We start from the raw sequence: 16661 nt of genomic DNA on the forward strand, positions 1-16661 counted from the left end.
AAAATTGCAGAAGATACCTCCAATTTATTGCAGGTTTCAACCCATTACCAATTCTCTTCACTGCTCCCTTTGGCTTATCTATTGCGCCCAGGGTCTTGCTACAAAATGCCTGGCACCAGTAATTGCATACTGCAGACAAAGAGGGATTCAAATATATCCATACCTGGACGACTGCCTTATTCAAGCAGAAAGCAAGGACATTCTATTAAAGCATTTGGCGTTTGTCAAAAACCTACTAAGTTGCCTAGGGTACACAGTAAACAAAAAGAAGTCAAAACTAGTGCCCTCACAAGACATAATATTCAGTGCCAGCTTAAATACAACGGCCCAGATGGCTTATCTCACTCCAGACAAGCAAGGACAACTGACTCAATACTTCAAAATGATGGCAACAAAGACCCAACTCCCTGCAAGAAAAATTCTGCAGGCCTTGGGATTCATGGCATCTTTTATACTACTAATACCATTTGCAAAACTGCATATGAGGAAATTACAATGGTATCTGAAAAGCCGTGGTGGACTCAACACAGCCACAGCTTGGAAACAATAATTCCACTCATTCCCTGCCTTCAACAGGAGTTTCTGTGGTGGACTCAGGCATGTCATCTCAACAAGGGTCAGCCTTTTACCTTACCCACAGCCAGGCAAACTATAACAACAGATGCATCGGATTATGCCTGGGGAGCACATGGCAGGACAGTGTATTCAGGGCAAATGGTCTGCAAACCAAAGGCATCTACATATCAATCAAAAAGAGATGCTAGCTGTACATAATGCCCTAACAGCTTTCAAGGACCTCCTACATCCAGGACAACTTCTAATAAAGACGGACAACACCACAGTGATGTGGTACATAAACAAGCAAGGGGGCACACACTTCTACCCCCCCTATGCAGACAAGCAATGACCTTGTGGAACACAGCACTGACCTACCAAGTTCAACTACAAGCACAATTCCTGCCAGGAAAGAAAAACACACTGGCAGACGATCTAAGCAGAGACATCATAGATCCTCACGAGTGGAAACTAGATCCACAAGTATTCACAATGATAATTCAAAAATGGGGGAGCCCAGACATAGATCTGTTTGCTTCCCCCCAAAACTACCAACTACGGAAATTCTGCACAAGGACATACCACACACTAGCTTGGAAAGTGGACGCCCTCTCATTCAGTTGGAAAACATTGACAGTGTATGCCTTTCCTCCACTGTCTCTTCTGGCAAAGGTGCAGCTGAAAGACAGATTAGAGAGGCCACAAATGATACTCATTGCTCCAGACTGGCCATGCCAACACTGGTATCCAGTACTAAGGAACATGGCTCAAGGCCCACCATGGATTTTACCTACAATTCCTCACCTGCTCACTCAGCAAAACAATCAGATTTTACACAGCCAGCTCAAGACTTTAAATCTGGCTGCATGGCAAATTGCCTAAACAACCAGTCAACATTTCTCTCTAAAGCTGTGATGGATGTCATTCTGGAGGGCAAGAGGCCCAGCACCAGGAAAGTCTATTCAGACAAATGGAAAAGATTCTGCGCCTGGAACCAGGCTAAAGGTCAAAATCCCCTTGTCCCAAATATTCCTCAGATTCTTCAATATTTAACTGAGATGTTGCACAAAGGACTTTCCTTATCATCTATTAAGATCCACGCCTCAGCTATTTCAGCTCAATACAACACGGATCCTCCTATATTTTCACATCCATTACTAAGACAGTTCCTCAGAGGGGCTAAGAACATAAGACCGCCCCGGAGAGCACCAACACCAACTTGGGATCTCAATTTTGTTTTGGAAAAGCTTACACTTCTGCCCTTTGAACCAGCTTTCACAGCTGATCTACAGTTCCTATCATGGAAAACTGCCCTGCTGCTAGCAATAACTTCAGCACGAAGAGTCTCAGAACTACAGGCCCTAATGGCAGTGGAGCCTTTCATCATTTTTCATCAAGACAGAGTCTCTTTACAAACTAACCCTTCCTTTATGCCAAAGGTGGTATCCAGTGTGGCCCTAAACCAAACCATTCATTTGCCCACCTTTTATCCAAACCCCCAGAACAAAGGGGAAAGGCTCCTACACTCTTTGGACATTCACAGACAATTACGTTACTACTTGGATAAAACTAAGGCTTTCAGAAAATCTGACCAGCTCTTTGTATCCTATGCTGCAGGATCTGAAGGAAAAGCTATCTCAAAACAAGACTATTTTAAAATGGATAGGACATTGTATCTGTTTCTGCTACACACACCATGGGAAATCTGTGCCTGGTAACATCAGGCCCCATTCCACCAGGGCTACAGCAACATCAACAGCCTTCCTCAGAGGGGTACCAACCAAGGATATTTTGGAGGCTGCAACTTGGAGTTCAGTGCACACTTTCACCAAGCACTATCACTTACCTCTATACTCTAAAACCAGAGCTGGCTTTGCACTGCAGTTCTGCAGGGCCTACTAGCCTCTCCAAATCCTGTTTAGTTCCACCACCCATCCTTAGCTTTGGGATTCAACCCAAGTGTGATGACTGCAGCAGTGTAACACGATGAACATAGTACAGTTTTGTACCTACCATAAATGTAGATGTTCGAGTGTTCACACTGCTGCAGTCCAGGTTACCCTCCCTCCATCCCCTCTGAACTAGCTGGACTTATCTATACCTTTCTATCCTATACAACCTCTGTGGTGTATTTGCTTGTGACTGAAGGTATTGTTTTATTTTTATATGTATATTTTTATATAGCAATATGTATTGCCTACCTATTGGGGGCACCTGACATATGGGGCAAGAAAAACTGAAGAAAATGGTGTCAGATGCATCTTATATATCCCTGGCGCACTGACGTCAGGGAAGAAGTGACAGCAACCGACTCTGGACCAAGACTTTGGAACTCTGGCCAACTGCGGAACCACCTGACGGCAGGATAACCCAAGTGTGATGACTGCAGCAGTGTGAACACTCGAACATCTACATTTATGGTAGGTACAAAACTGTACTTTTCTAATGATCTTTCCCTTTGAAAGATGTATCCAAGTATGACATTTTAGGTGTTTTTATTTGAGCTTCCGTTGAATACTTAGGTTGTATATTATTTGTTTTTTTCAAGGTACTCCATGGTATGCATAATACTTTTTACCAACGCTGCAATTCAGAGGCACCAGATATCTTCCTTTCTTGTTTCTTCACTGTCTAACTTTCATATCTATATGACATTATTGAAAATATTATCATAACTCTCACTTGTCCCTGAATTTGCCAAGTGCCCTTGATTTTGCCCCATGTTTTAGAGATGTCACTCAGAAAAGAGGATTACCGTCAGTCATTAGAGTTTCATACCCACTGTTCAGAAAATACATATTGACGTAAAACCTGATGTGCTTCATTCACAGTGCCTCAGTGGCATATGCATTCTGTGCCTACACCAAACCACACTGGCAGTTTTCCAGAGCTCAGAATTCCTATGACCAGAAATCTGCTAAGCCCCTCCAGTCAGCAGAAGCCTAACCCCTGCCACAGAAAGTCAGTGGTTCAGACTTGCAGTGCCAATGCAGGAATCACAGTTGAGTCTTCTCATCAGTCTGCACTGGTGAATTGAGGCTTCCAGGCTCAAATAAAACCCGTCTGGGAACCTCCCTTCCTCTTTATTATTATATACTGTAGATTTTTTTTCTATTATATGTAAAAAATGTGTGTTAACTTTTTGTTTTAATGTACATGCTATTTTCTGCTGCTGCTGCTAATTCCTCTGAGAATTCTAACTTGCTGCTGTGTTGTTTGTATGGTTACTACTGCTTTTAAGCAGTTGTGGGACTTTTCTAGTGTTTTATAACTTGTGCTGGGAAACTGAAGTTCTGTGGTATCAGTTGAACACTAGGGACTGTCTCCTGCATATAGAAGACCCCACAGTTTAATCTTGCCTGTTGTTTCTGTTGTTTATCTGCTTCATTTTGGAGTTCTGAAAGGAAAATAATAAATGTTCACTTTTTTCTTCATTTATATATTTACTACTGATTTAACACTGCTGTAGCTGTTTTTAATCATTAAATCGATATTTTGCCACAAATTTGTTATTTGCATTTTCTGTGGAGATTTTTTTTTTTATTTTTGACATGTAAATCTTTTAAGTAAATGCGTATTTATAGGTTCATAGGTGTTTACCGTACTAACGACCACAGGGACCTTTTTAAGCCTAGCCATGCAACTCAAATCTGTGACAAGTTCTAGAACCTTGATAAGTGTAAGTAGGAGCTTGGAAGGTAAAACATTTACAAGCAGGGAGAGGAGCTATTTACAGGCTGCCTGTGTCTATTAGAGACATACATGCCAAGCCAGGGATGAATTTCCTGTTCCGCATCCAGTTGTCCAAATTGCACTTGAATTGGGTTAGGGAGGGACTGTGCTTCACATTGATGTGGGGCTTGTTCCATAGACAAAGTAGCCTCTGGGTACATATCTGTCACTCCAGCAGGTCGTATTTATATCACAGGCAAGGGTAAAGTCTTTAGAATTGTGCTGTTTGTTTTGTGGATATGCAGGAGGTCCATTATGCAGGAGGTCCATCAGAGTGGGGTGTGACAATGCCCTTATGCCAGGCATAGATCTGCCCTCAACAGCTTGTAGGAGACACAATGCAGGGAAAGGGCCTTGAGGCGGTCTGCATTGACATTTTACTTAGGCCCTGTATTCTTTTAGTGGGGAACCTCTGTGTATGTTCCAGTTGTTGGATATGTCTGGTTAGGTACATACCAAAGGGGGCATTGTACTCAATGATAGGTCTGATGAATGCTGAATACAGTGGAACAATGACTTCCTTTGACCTAGATGCCATTCCTTTGTTTATAAGTTGTGCAACATAGAATGATTTCTTCACTACTGTAAACACATGATGGTCAAAGGCTACATTACTGTCTGTGTGTCCCTAAGTCCCTGACTGCTGGGTCATCTCTAAGAGGTGTGTTGTCAGTATGATAGTTACTGGGGGATGACTTCTCAAAGGATACTATTATGCATTTATTGCATTTATTCTTAGTCCATGCCTCTGACAACAGTTGTTTGTCTGTGCCAGCCTTTCCTGGATAACATTTATGTTGGTGTGGGATTCAATGGCAGCTCCTAATTTGCAATCATCTGCAAAGTTAGTCAACCAGAGACCACTGACATTGGCCATAACCTCAGAGAATTGATGCCAGAAAGGAGTGGTCCAAGGACCAATCCCCGAAGGACTCTATACTTGTGACTGGCCTCTTTGTAGAGGTATACTTCCCAATTTCCCGGTCCTGTCTGTGAGCCAGTTGGCTATTCACTGGGTGATGTACGGGTTTGTACCTAACCTCTTGAGTTTGTCAACAATGCCCAAGTGGGGTATTGTGTCAAATGCCTTGGCCAGGTCAAGGGAGACAGTCTGAACCATTTTGCCCTTATCCATTGTTTTGGTGACCTTCTCAAAGAAATCTACCAGTTTGAGTAGGCATAACCTGCCCTTGTTGAAACCAGACTGAGTTGGGTCAAGTGTGTGGAGGTTTACTATATTGATCATTTCCTTTATACTTTTTTCCATGGCTTTGTATATAGGACTGGTGAGACTTATGGGTCTGTAGTTTCCAGGGTCTGTAGATGGCCCATCTTATTTTATTTTTTATTTATTACATTTGTTAACTGGGAAATAGTCTGACTGGGCCAGTGGCCCATTTTCAGTGGAGGCCCGGGGAGAAAAGCTCCAAAAAACAGTACATCATTTACCTTTGATATTCGAGACAAACACAAATTAAAAAAAAAAAAAAACAGTGCACTTAGTTGCAAATAAGCACGGATTCATGTAAAAGTTTGAACTACAAACTGTAGAGTTACTAAAACATATAATATACAGTTAAAGTTAAATAAGAGTATTTTCTAGGATTGTACAGGCTAGAGCTTGCAGTGTCTAGCAGAGTAATTAGTGTATACAAAATATTCCTTGAGATCATGGATTTGTGCAGACGGATGACTGTTACTGTTCTCCATTCATGAGGCATGATGCCTGTTTGGAAACTACATATTTCATGCTATTTAGAAGCCATCCTGGGATATTATCTGGGCCCAATAATGTTGTATTACAGAGAGCATTAAGGACCTGTTCCCTAGTGATAGCGGGGTAGTTATATTTGATGGTCTTTCTCAGAGGGAAGGTTGAAGGAGAGAGATGGGTACAGTTGGAGCTGAATTTGTAGGGCAGTAATTTTGCTATATCTTCTGGCTCAGTGTAAGTGGAACATTAAACCATGAGCTCTGCACACAATTGTGTATTGCTGTTGAGGTTGCAGACATAGCTAAAGAATGCCTTGTGGTTGTCCTTGGCCTGGGAGGCCAAATTTACCTCAAATTTGGCTTTGGTAGTCTTTATTTGTCTTCTGAGTTTGTTGCTGCACCTCCTAATTTTTGCCATGATTTTCTTCCTTCTGTTATATAGTCTATTGAGTTTGTGATTTCACCAGGATGGCTTGTTTTTTGAGTTAGTTCTGTACTTCTTCTTGGTGGGTACAGCTGCTTCTATGCAGCTATTAACATGCTTGTATAGGGTTTCTGTGAACAGTTATCTATAGGCAACAGTGTTCTCAGGGTTTTGGGGGCTTGAAACTTTGTCAGGTTATAACTAAATAGCAGGAAGTTGGCCTTGGAGTAGTTCCTGAACATTCCAGGGTTAGCTGATGTTTCAGGTTTTATTTTTATTTCAAAGGAGACCATTTTGTAGTCTGAGCTTACCAGGCAAGACATTACACTAGGAGTTGTGCAGCACTCTCCCATAATAATGAGGACCAAATCCAGTATGGTAGCACTCCTGGTCAGTGTATTAAAAATCTGGTCCTGGGAGTTTGTCTTTACAAAATTCAGGAATCTCTGTGCCTGTATGTTTGGTGTTGTTTAAGATCTCCAGTTAACAGTGGAGTAATTAAAGTCACCTATGAATATGGTATTGAGTTGGATGGTGAGTGTTTCCAATAAGTTTAAACATATGATATGGGTTTCATGGGTCATAGAGGGGACCTATAGCATGCAAGGAAGTGGTATTGAAATTTTGCCGATGATGATTTGAACATGGAGTGCATTGTCCTGTTTGACCAGCCTTGAGATATATTTATTTTTGACGTAAATTGAGACATCTTCACCTTTAGTCCCTATCTGTGTAGTAGCTGGTCTAAATGTGTGGAATGCATTATAACCTTGCACTGTTTGTGTGGTGTCCATGGCTTTAAACCATCAGTGATCGCACAAGCATCAGCAATCTCTATTGTGAAGAGAACTTCTAGGAAGTGGAGTTTTTTTTGTTTAGACTCCTAGCATTGAGCAGTAATATCTTTAGAGTTTCTATGTTTTCATTTGCTATGTTCATAGGTTCATAGTTTAGTACTAAGCTAACTGCCCTTGTGAGCCATTTTAAGCCTAGCCAATTATCCCTTGTGAGACTCAAACCCTGCACCTTGTGTTTGTAAGGCAAACACCTTAACCATTAAGCCACCCTCCCAACCCTCTTCAGTTTGACATTGTCTAGAAAATGCACTAGGGGGAAGACAATGTTTTAGCTAATATTCAAAAGCCTATAGGGTAGAGGTGCAGACCAGACCTGGAAAAGTGGTGGGGTGTTGACCATCTCCTTCCATGCTGACAAATATTGCACTCCCCCTTAGAATGACACCAGAAACTAAGTTAATTATTAAAGTAAGTCATCTTTTGTTCATATTGTAGCATCATCCTTGGAGAAGGTAATATGCTACTCAGTGCTAGGCTCATACCAACCTGGGGCATATATTCTGAGAGCTCCATGGTGCATCTTTTCATATAGTTTAGGAAGGAACCTTTCAGGTCATTTACATCCATATGGACTGTGACTGAGTCATACTGGTACTTTTGGTCCAATGAACTGAGTGCATGTGTAATGTGGCAGATCCTAGCCCCTGATAAGCAGCTGATCGTGACTTTCTCCTTACTCCGCCTGCTGAGAGGGATATCAGTTTGTCTCATTGAGTCTCCAATGACCAGAATGTTGTATTGTGTGGTATCTTGCCTTATGGGCTTAGAAGTAGAGGCTCCACTTGATATGGCTGTATGTGATGATGTGGCTGTTGTTTTGAAAGAATGAATTTCAGGCTGCAAAGGGTATTTGTTATGTGTACTTCATTTAGGAGGTCTTTAGGGTTTAGGAAGGTCACATTTATGTGCCTCGGGATATGTGGGTCTATATATATGCTTTGAGATGTGTGTGGTGGGTGCAGCATGTGTACTACTGGCAACCTTATTGATATTAGGATTACTTTTATGTGAGAGCTTTGCTTCCAGTGACAGTGTGCAAATGCATCTCTCACATATCATATCAATTTGTTTGAGAATTAACTGGTTGTCAGTAAATATGAAGCAACTTCTACCTTTCTTCAAGATGCCCATATCCCACCAAGCGGTTAACAGAGATAGTGGGAAAGTTCATATCCATAGCAACAGACCCTTTTTTATTGATTAGACAGTTGGGGTGACACTATAAAGCAATGTCAGGAGTATCTGGTTTACAACTCTGGGGACAGTGCTTGTCACTTCAAACTATTTGTCCCGTGTGCAGTTAGGTATTGGTGAAACTGAAATCATGCCTTTACAGGAAGAATGTCACTGTAGGTGTCTGTGTCTGTACAGCGCACTGCCAAACACTTGAATGGAGACTAATAAGCAGACCCTGAAAATTTAAGGATGAAATATTTAGGCAGATATTCTGAAGTTAGAAACAAATCAAGCAGTACTTACTGAAAACAAGGAATTAGCTTGTCAGAAATTATGAAAAGAGGGGAGTCAAATGAATGGATACTGCCTGGCTACTACTAGTGCTGGTCTGACCACAGCTTCACTCTGCTGAGATACAGTACTCCTTTGCTTCTTTTCTTACCAGAAGCAAAACATTAGCACCAGTCCCAAGATGAGAAGCAGGCTATATTCTGTTTGGTGATCCACAGTCTTGACCCAGATGATGCAAGGGTCTGTAGGCTTGTTGTAGCCTTTTCCTGGTAGATACCAAACCAATCAGTAATGTCAAGCACAGACACTTGCTACCTAACCAGAAACAGTCAGGAATCAATGCACTCTGCTGCTTCTCTCACCAGGAGAAGAATATAAGCACAAATTCCAAGCTGTCACTTATGAAGCAGTTAGTAGGCTTTCTGGTGATCAGCAGACTCCAAGAAGTAATATCCCTGTGCTCCTTCTCTCACCAGGAGAAAACAGAAGCACTAATTCCCAAGATGACTACTGAGAGGAAAAATGTGGGCTCTCCAATAATTGGTGGTCTTCCAGTAGATATTGCAGATTTTAAAGCTAAGATGGAAAAAATGGGTTAAATATAAAAGAGGGGTTGACTTAAACGTTATCTTGTCTAAATGGAGAGCCACTAATTTTAAAAGAGCAAGATAGACTGAAAGTGGTGGGGACTTTATATTCTGGTTCTTTGGAGTACAGTGGAATAGCCAGAAAATTTAAATAGTTTAAGGGAAGTGATTTCACATAATGATAACTTCATGCTTGCTTACAACAGCCAGTGAAAGAGGAGAGGGAAGGAGATATGTGGTCAAATTAATGTAAGGGACAGGCAAATAGAAAAACAGTTGAGATTAAGAACACAACAGCACCAGGATGGAGGTGAGAAAAACTTGATGTGTGACTCGGGCGCACAGCTGTGGTCTTTTTCCTAGTTTTAATATGCAATTAAAAGGAGAATACAAGTAACACACAGTGTAAAGAAAACAAATCACAATATATAAAACATAAGGAGGAAATAAAGTAATACAAAATACAAGAAAGCAAAAGCAAACTAAACTTTCCATCACAGAAAGTTGTGGCATGGTCTGGGTGAGCTTTTCCAGTAAAGCTTTGAAATGTTTTCTTTTACACCTTAAACAAAAGGTTTAGTTCCTAGCTCCACCCTCAGTTTACAGATAATTAACCTTAACTGACTTGCTCTAATTTCTGTGTGACTCACAAGAGACACAGCTGTGGTCTCTTTCCTTGGTTTAATGTGCAATTAAAAGAAGAATATAAGTAAAACAGTGTAAATAAAACAAATCACAATATACAAAATAGAAAAATGTAATAAAGTAATAGAAAATGCAAGAAAGCCAAAGCAAACTAACCTTTCCCTCACAGCAACTTGTGGCAGAGTCTGTGTGAGATTTTCCAGTATGCTATTTTAAATGTTATTTTGTTTAATTTAAGGGCATATATTTGATTTTTTGACAGTTTTTGGACAAGTGAATTTTACTTGGTACTGTAAGTGGTTGTGATGCTATTTATTACACTCTGCAGGTTGTAGGACAAGCATAGTACATTCTAAACTATTTCTGGTATGTTTTATGCAGTTTCACCATGTTTGCCACATTGGGGCATAGTTTATCTTTCCTATTGTTGCTGCCCTTACTAAACCCTTAATAGTGTCAGTGCATTATTCTGGCTGGTGTCTTTTTCCCACGACTTGATGGATCCTGATATGGCTGCTCCCCATAAAAAGTAATTACACCTAAAAAGTATAAGTATCATCAAAAACATGCCACAGCCAATGAATTGTGAATCTGTTGCTGCCTAAAGCTGCAGACCACTTACCTTTTTCATAGGTTCATAGGTTCATACTAGGCTATCTGCCCTAGGGCATTCACAAGCCTAGCCAGAGTGTGTGTGGCTTTCACCACCCCTTAGGATGAGAATACTATACCCATTAGTTTGCTGTGCCTCTGTCCAGCAGTGATACAGAGATGATTCCCGGGGTAGCGTGCGATCTCCCATCACTTCGTCAAGATTTCATTCCACAAAACTAAACCAGAGTGTGTGTGGCTTTCACCCACCCACAGGATGAGAATACTATACCCATTGGTTTGCTGTGCCTCTGCCAGCAGTGATACAGAAGAATCATTCCAGATTAAGCGTCAGATCCATCTCAATCAAGATTTCTCTCTGGTGTGAGTCTAAAGCCCTCTATGGTATAGGGTCAGACACATCTTCCAGGGCTCTTTCAGTACCTGGTTCAGGTATTCGAGAACCAAACCGTTTAGGTTCAGAAGAGGTCCAGAGTAAGAGACCCCCTGCCAGACATAACTGTAGATAGTGAGGGGTGCTGTAGGGATCAGTTCTGGGCCTTCTCCTGTTTGCCATTTATTTTGCAGACTTCTAAGCAATATCCGAGGAATGTGGTTGCCCAAGTATGTTGACAACTAAAAACTGGGCAGTGTTACCTGCTCATCCATTGATGCAAAACAGCTCTAGCAAGGGCTGGAATAAGGACATATATGGGTGTATCAAAAATGGTCTCAAATGAAATGAAAATGTGCAGCATAGCAGCGTTTGCTAGAAGAGTTGCTCCCATCTCATTTGTTGTAAAAAGTACTCCTATTTAGACTGATACAGTCATAAGAGGCATAAATACTAATCTGGCTCAGCTAATTTCCAAGGGAATATTTTCTAGATTCAAAGAAGTCATCCTACCACTGTACTCTTTCCTTATCAGACCCATTATTGAATAATTCATGTTTGGTATGTACAAATGCAAACATATTACTGAACTAGCAAGGCCCCAAAATTTCTAATCTGTGCCTCCTTGCCTGTGTCCGGTTTACCTTTGAATGAGTGAATTGCATATAGACGAACAGTCGTTTCCGCAAACCGTAATGCCGAAATACGGACAACATCGAAGGATCAAATGTCGAAAATGGTTTGCTGGAAAACCATTTCCGCCATTTGATCCATGTGTTTGAACGGGAAAAAAGCATTCGCTTATTTCAAACACATGGTGAATCAGCATTGTGGTTTTTTGCAGCTGTACTTACAACGTTTTGCACTTCGCACATATGCCTTTCAACTAAATAAAGGTAAACTCCTGTGTCACATAAATGAATTCTGCTGATATGTTTGATGGCACTGGATATAAGGGTACTGAGGCTGATGGGCCTTTAATTGCTTGATCTGTAGAGGGGGCACTCTTGTACAGGGGAGTCCCAGTGGCTGTTCTCCAAGCATCAGGCACAATTCCTGTGGATAGGCTGAGGTTGAACAGTTTAAGTAAAGGCTTGGCTATTTGGCACTGATGAGAATACAGCCTCATATGTTGTGTGGGTCTCATGGAAGTTTTATTTTTAATCTCTGACAAAGATTTTAAGACTTTTTCAAAAAGGATTTGGGGGAAACTAAGTTTTCAGAAACATTTCTGGCAATATTGATGGTAGCTAGGGTTTAGTTATTTTTAAGTCTGTCTGCTAAGGTGTTGACTCTATCCTTGGGATTAGAATATATGATATAATTATAGATAAGCTCAGTGCCTTGTTGGACATTATTTCTTAATTTCCTAGCATAACTGGAGAAAAATTTGTAATTTATTTTGGTATGTGTAGAGAGCTTAAGTGGGTCCTCTGATTTTCTTGTAGTACTCCTAGGTTTCTTGGTGGTATATTTCATTGTGATCCTGAGGTAAGGGAATGGAAATTTCTTACAACTTTACATAATTTTCCTTCTTTTGTTATAGGTTTGTACATTAATAAGTGAGTACTAAGCTAGCTACCATTGTGGGCCATTGTAAGCCCAGACATTTTCCTTTTTGTGCTTGAATTAACCTGTCCCATTTGGTGTTATATTTGCCTTACCAATCCCATGGTCGATAATTATGTTTTACCCCTAGTAAGAATAACTGGGATCATACAACAGATAATTTGAGGGGACCTATGCATTGGATAAAACATTTTATAACTGCCTCTGTCCATTACTAGTAAAGAAGGCTGTCCTGTGGTAAATGTTCTGTTTCCATATGGACAGGGATGCGCTTTGTTTTATTTTGATGGGCAGTCTAGCTAAGAGCAGTGGTATTCTCTACTTGCTATACATGGCCCTCCAAACCGTTCTGTTGATGCTACAGAAGAGGTTTAGATCCCTAGACAGAGTATTTCTGATGCTGTTTGACTTGCTGATATGCAGTAAATCCATCAGTATCAGCTTGGATGATGCCTTGTATGCCAGACACAGATTACCTTTTAGCGGTTTGTAGGATAACAAATATAGTGACAGGGCTTTGAGTCAGTCCATGTAGGACATACTGTTTAGGCCTGGAATCCTTTTAGTAAGAAACCTCTGTGGGTGTTCCAGTTGTTGCATGTGTCTGGGCAGAGATATGCCAAAGGAGGGCATTAGTCTAATGAGGGCTAAGTAAAGGGGGACAGTGACATCCCTAGATCTAGACACAGTCCTGTGGTTTATACGCTACGCAATATAGAAGGACTTTCTTATGACAGTGGACACGTTGTTTGAAAGTTTTGTCACTGTCCACATAAGTTTCCAAATCCTAAACATATAGGTTAAATCTTAGGGGAATATTGCCAATGTGGTAGTTCACCAAAGTAGATGACTTCCCAAAGGATACGAAAATGCATTTTTTGGTATTTAGTTTCAGTCCATGATTTTGACACCAGCTGTTTGTTTGGGACAAACCTTCTTGTAGAATGGCTAAATCATTTGGGGATTCAGTGACTGCTATAAGCTTGCAGATATCTCAAAACTTAGGAAGAGCCTTATTGTACTGGATATTACGTCAGTGTAGGTTATGTAGTTTATTAATATGGGAGTTCCACGAGAGAGCTTTATTCTTGAATTTACCATTATATTTAGCGTACATATAGTAACCTTTGTATGCAGCTGTTTAATTGCTGGTAAAATTCACAGGTGACTGTTTATTTTGCAGGTGATTGTTGAGAGTTTTGCATATGTCTCTTACAAGATGAAGTAGGTCTGTACTGGTGAAGTCCCTAAAGATGATCTCATTTGGTAGTGGGGTGCTATTAATAGGCTTGAAAGAAGAGATCATTGACTTTTTGTTAGATTTAACCATGGATAAAGAGATATGGCATGGGATGCAGACAGGGGCTAGGTCGATAAACTCAAGGTCAAGCACATTAGAGCCTCTACTGGGAAGTTTTATAATTTGCTCTAGCACATTAGCTGTAATTAAATCAAAAGTTGCTTCAACAAAGTATTAGTTTAAGGTTGTGCACACTTATGCAACCATCTTATTGTACGTTTTTTATTGTTTATACTTTTCCCCTAACAGATTTATTTGTCTTTCAATTGAATTGTACAGGTTATAGGTCACATTAAAGGTGGGAAAAGTTTTGAAATGATTTATTGTGGTCTCATTTTTTTATATCACAAAAACCTGGCATTTTTAACAGGGCTATGTACACTTTTTTATATCATTTGTAGATAGATATATAGATAAAGATATATGGCTGCACTTAATAGAAGCAAATGCTCTAAAGAGAGAATGATCCTTTTTATCTTCTTCACTGTCTACCCGCTGATATGTGTACGAAATCGCAGTACAGCTGGTATCTGGGAATTTGCTCTTTCCCTGCTGCTGGTATCTGGGAATTTGCTCTTTCCCTGCTGTTGTAGGATCACGGAGTTGGCATGTATAAAACAGTGTTTTGTTTGTCTGTTTGCTATTTTTGTGATTTGATTTTAAAAGATTCATATTTTTCTGTTTGCTCTTTTGAACATTCACTGGTTCACTAATCATATATATATTTATGTAGCACATCAAACAGTCCCAAAGTTACAATGTAAACATCTACTTATTTTGTCTCATTTCATGGATACAGCCATCACCTACTGCCTCCCTCATCTATGGAATAAGATTCTCCTAATTAAGCAATAAACAATCACTCAACTTTCAAACTTCAATTAGTTGAATATATGGGATTGTGCAAAATCATCTCCGGAATCACTGGCTGCAGTGTTAACTGTGTCACTATATGTTATGACATCTCAATCTACTCTACCGTTCTCTTTTTCTTTTTTCCACCATGTTCCCTATTCCCTTCCCTGTAACTTAATCCAAGCTAACAGTGTTCTTTGTATTGCTTTCAAATTAACTGTACTTCATTCCATCATCTTCTGAACTATTATCTCATCTTCAAGGGTTCTTCTCATATGTATAATATTGTTGTCTAGGTTTACATTGGTTAACATAATGCTGGTTTAGTCTAAACATTAACCAGTGAAACTTCTGCCTGCCTTAAGGATATTCAACATGTCAGTTCTGTTTTATAGCCATCTGCTTTCTAATGGCCACTGCTTAAGATTGCAATAAGTAATACTTGGAGGGAATTCAGCTGCTTAAAAGCTCAGGCCAAAGTGTCATGTTCACTTTGGGTATTTATTTGACATTTGTTTACCAGGAAAGTCCGACTGGGAGATAAAGTGCCCATTTTCAGTGGATGCCCAGGAAGAAAAGCTCCACAATCAAAATCTTTCAAAAATCAAGTACAGATATTTTAAATCACAAAGTATGATATTACACTGCAAAACTTAAGAGTGAAACAAAATGTGATGAGAAAAACATAAAACGTATGTTTCATGGTAGAGGACAATGAAAAACAGTAACATGAGTTGCAGAAAATATATTAGGAAAAACTCTTTAGTGTTACTATTTGTTACATATGTTAGTATGTAATAAATAAGACCTGATGAAACAGTTCTAATAAGATATCTAAAGAGATATTAGAGATTACACGATTAGAGACAACAAGGGGAAACTGAGTGATGTCTTACTTAGTATGAGAGATAGTGTTCGTATTATGGTTATAATAGGACGAAGCATGGCGAGAACGAGATTGTAAGAAGATTGCAGGGTAGGGTGTGTTCATATAGCTTAGGTGAGTAGGGAGGAAAGAGAATGAGGTAGAGGTAAGGTCTGCAGAGATGAAGTGAATAAGGTAAGGTAGTGGGAAAAACAAATGAAAAGAGTTGAGCAGGAGGCTGTAGAGGGTTGTGAAGTGTGACTTAGGTTGAAGGAGGTAAGTACAGTATAGTGAGTAAGTTCAGCCAGGATTGACACAGGAGCAAGTCCAAGATTTCGTAAGTATTCTTTTAGAGAACATTTAAGGTGGGTAGGTTAGAAATATTTCTGGTGGTTAGAGGGAAGATTCCAGTTCAGTTATAATAATCTTAAAAGCAATGAGTTGTGCAGCTTTATCACACATCTCTCCTTGTACATTCTGTCATCACATTTGTCTAGTTTCTGATGCTCTGGGATGAAAATAGCATATCTTCTAGCCCTCAGCCCATGGGTTCATTTTTCTGATATACAGCTACCTTTTAATATTGTCTTCTGATCACATCCAGAATATATGTAGAAACCTGTTTCCATGTGTGCCGTACACCATTGCTGAAACTACAGTGAAATCATAATATGGAGTTGTGTCATGGCAAAGTAAAAGTAATTGTTATTGTTTTGAGCACACAATATCTTTAAATAGTCACATAGTTGAATTACAATTTGAAAACAAATAAAATTAGTGCTAATGTTTTCTTCTTCAAAAAGGGTTTACTCAAGTGAAGGTTAATTTATTGTTTTTAAATCTGTTATATATATTTTTTGGTCATTCCTGAATAACGTCATACAGTTAAAAATGTTTTATTCATAATATCAGTATAATATATCCCAAATGTTCTGCTTCTTTACTTATCTGTTTAAGTGTGAGGATAACATTGTTAATTAATGCAAGACTGTCATGAACACATTCCAACCTAATTTGTTTTCTGTTTCCAAATAGGAAATGGCACTTTTAAAAGAAGTGAGACCTTTGCAGATTGTCCCAGCCCAGCTTGTTGCACAGCCTTTAAAG

The 16661-nt window shown here is 39.8% G+C and overlaps 1 protein-coding gene across 1 annotated transcript in view; it reads left to right on the forward strand.

Annotated features, from left to right (window-relative positions):
* CEP104 (centrosomal protein 104) overlaps positions 1 to 16661 on the forward strand; it is a 2320447-nt gene that overhangs the window by 1285657 nt on the left and 1018129 nt on the right. Inside the window, 1 exon segment of the mRNA XM_044062948.1 lies at positions 16590 to 16646. Within this exon segment, the coding sequence (XP_043918883.1) occupies positions 16590 to 16646 (57 nt within the window).

Source organism: Protopterus annectens, chromosome 2.part1 (assembly GCF_019279795.1).
Source record: "Protopterus annectens isolate FY-2018-M chromosome 2.part1, PAN1.0, whole genome shotgun sequence".
Classification (NCBI taxonomy): domain Eukaryota; kingdom Metazoa; phylum Chordata; order Ceratodontiformes; family Protopteridae; genus Protopterus; species Protopterus annectens.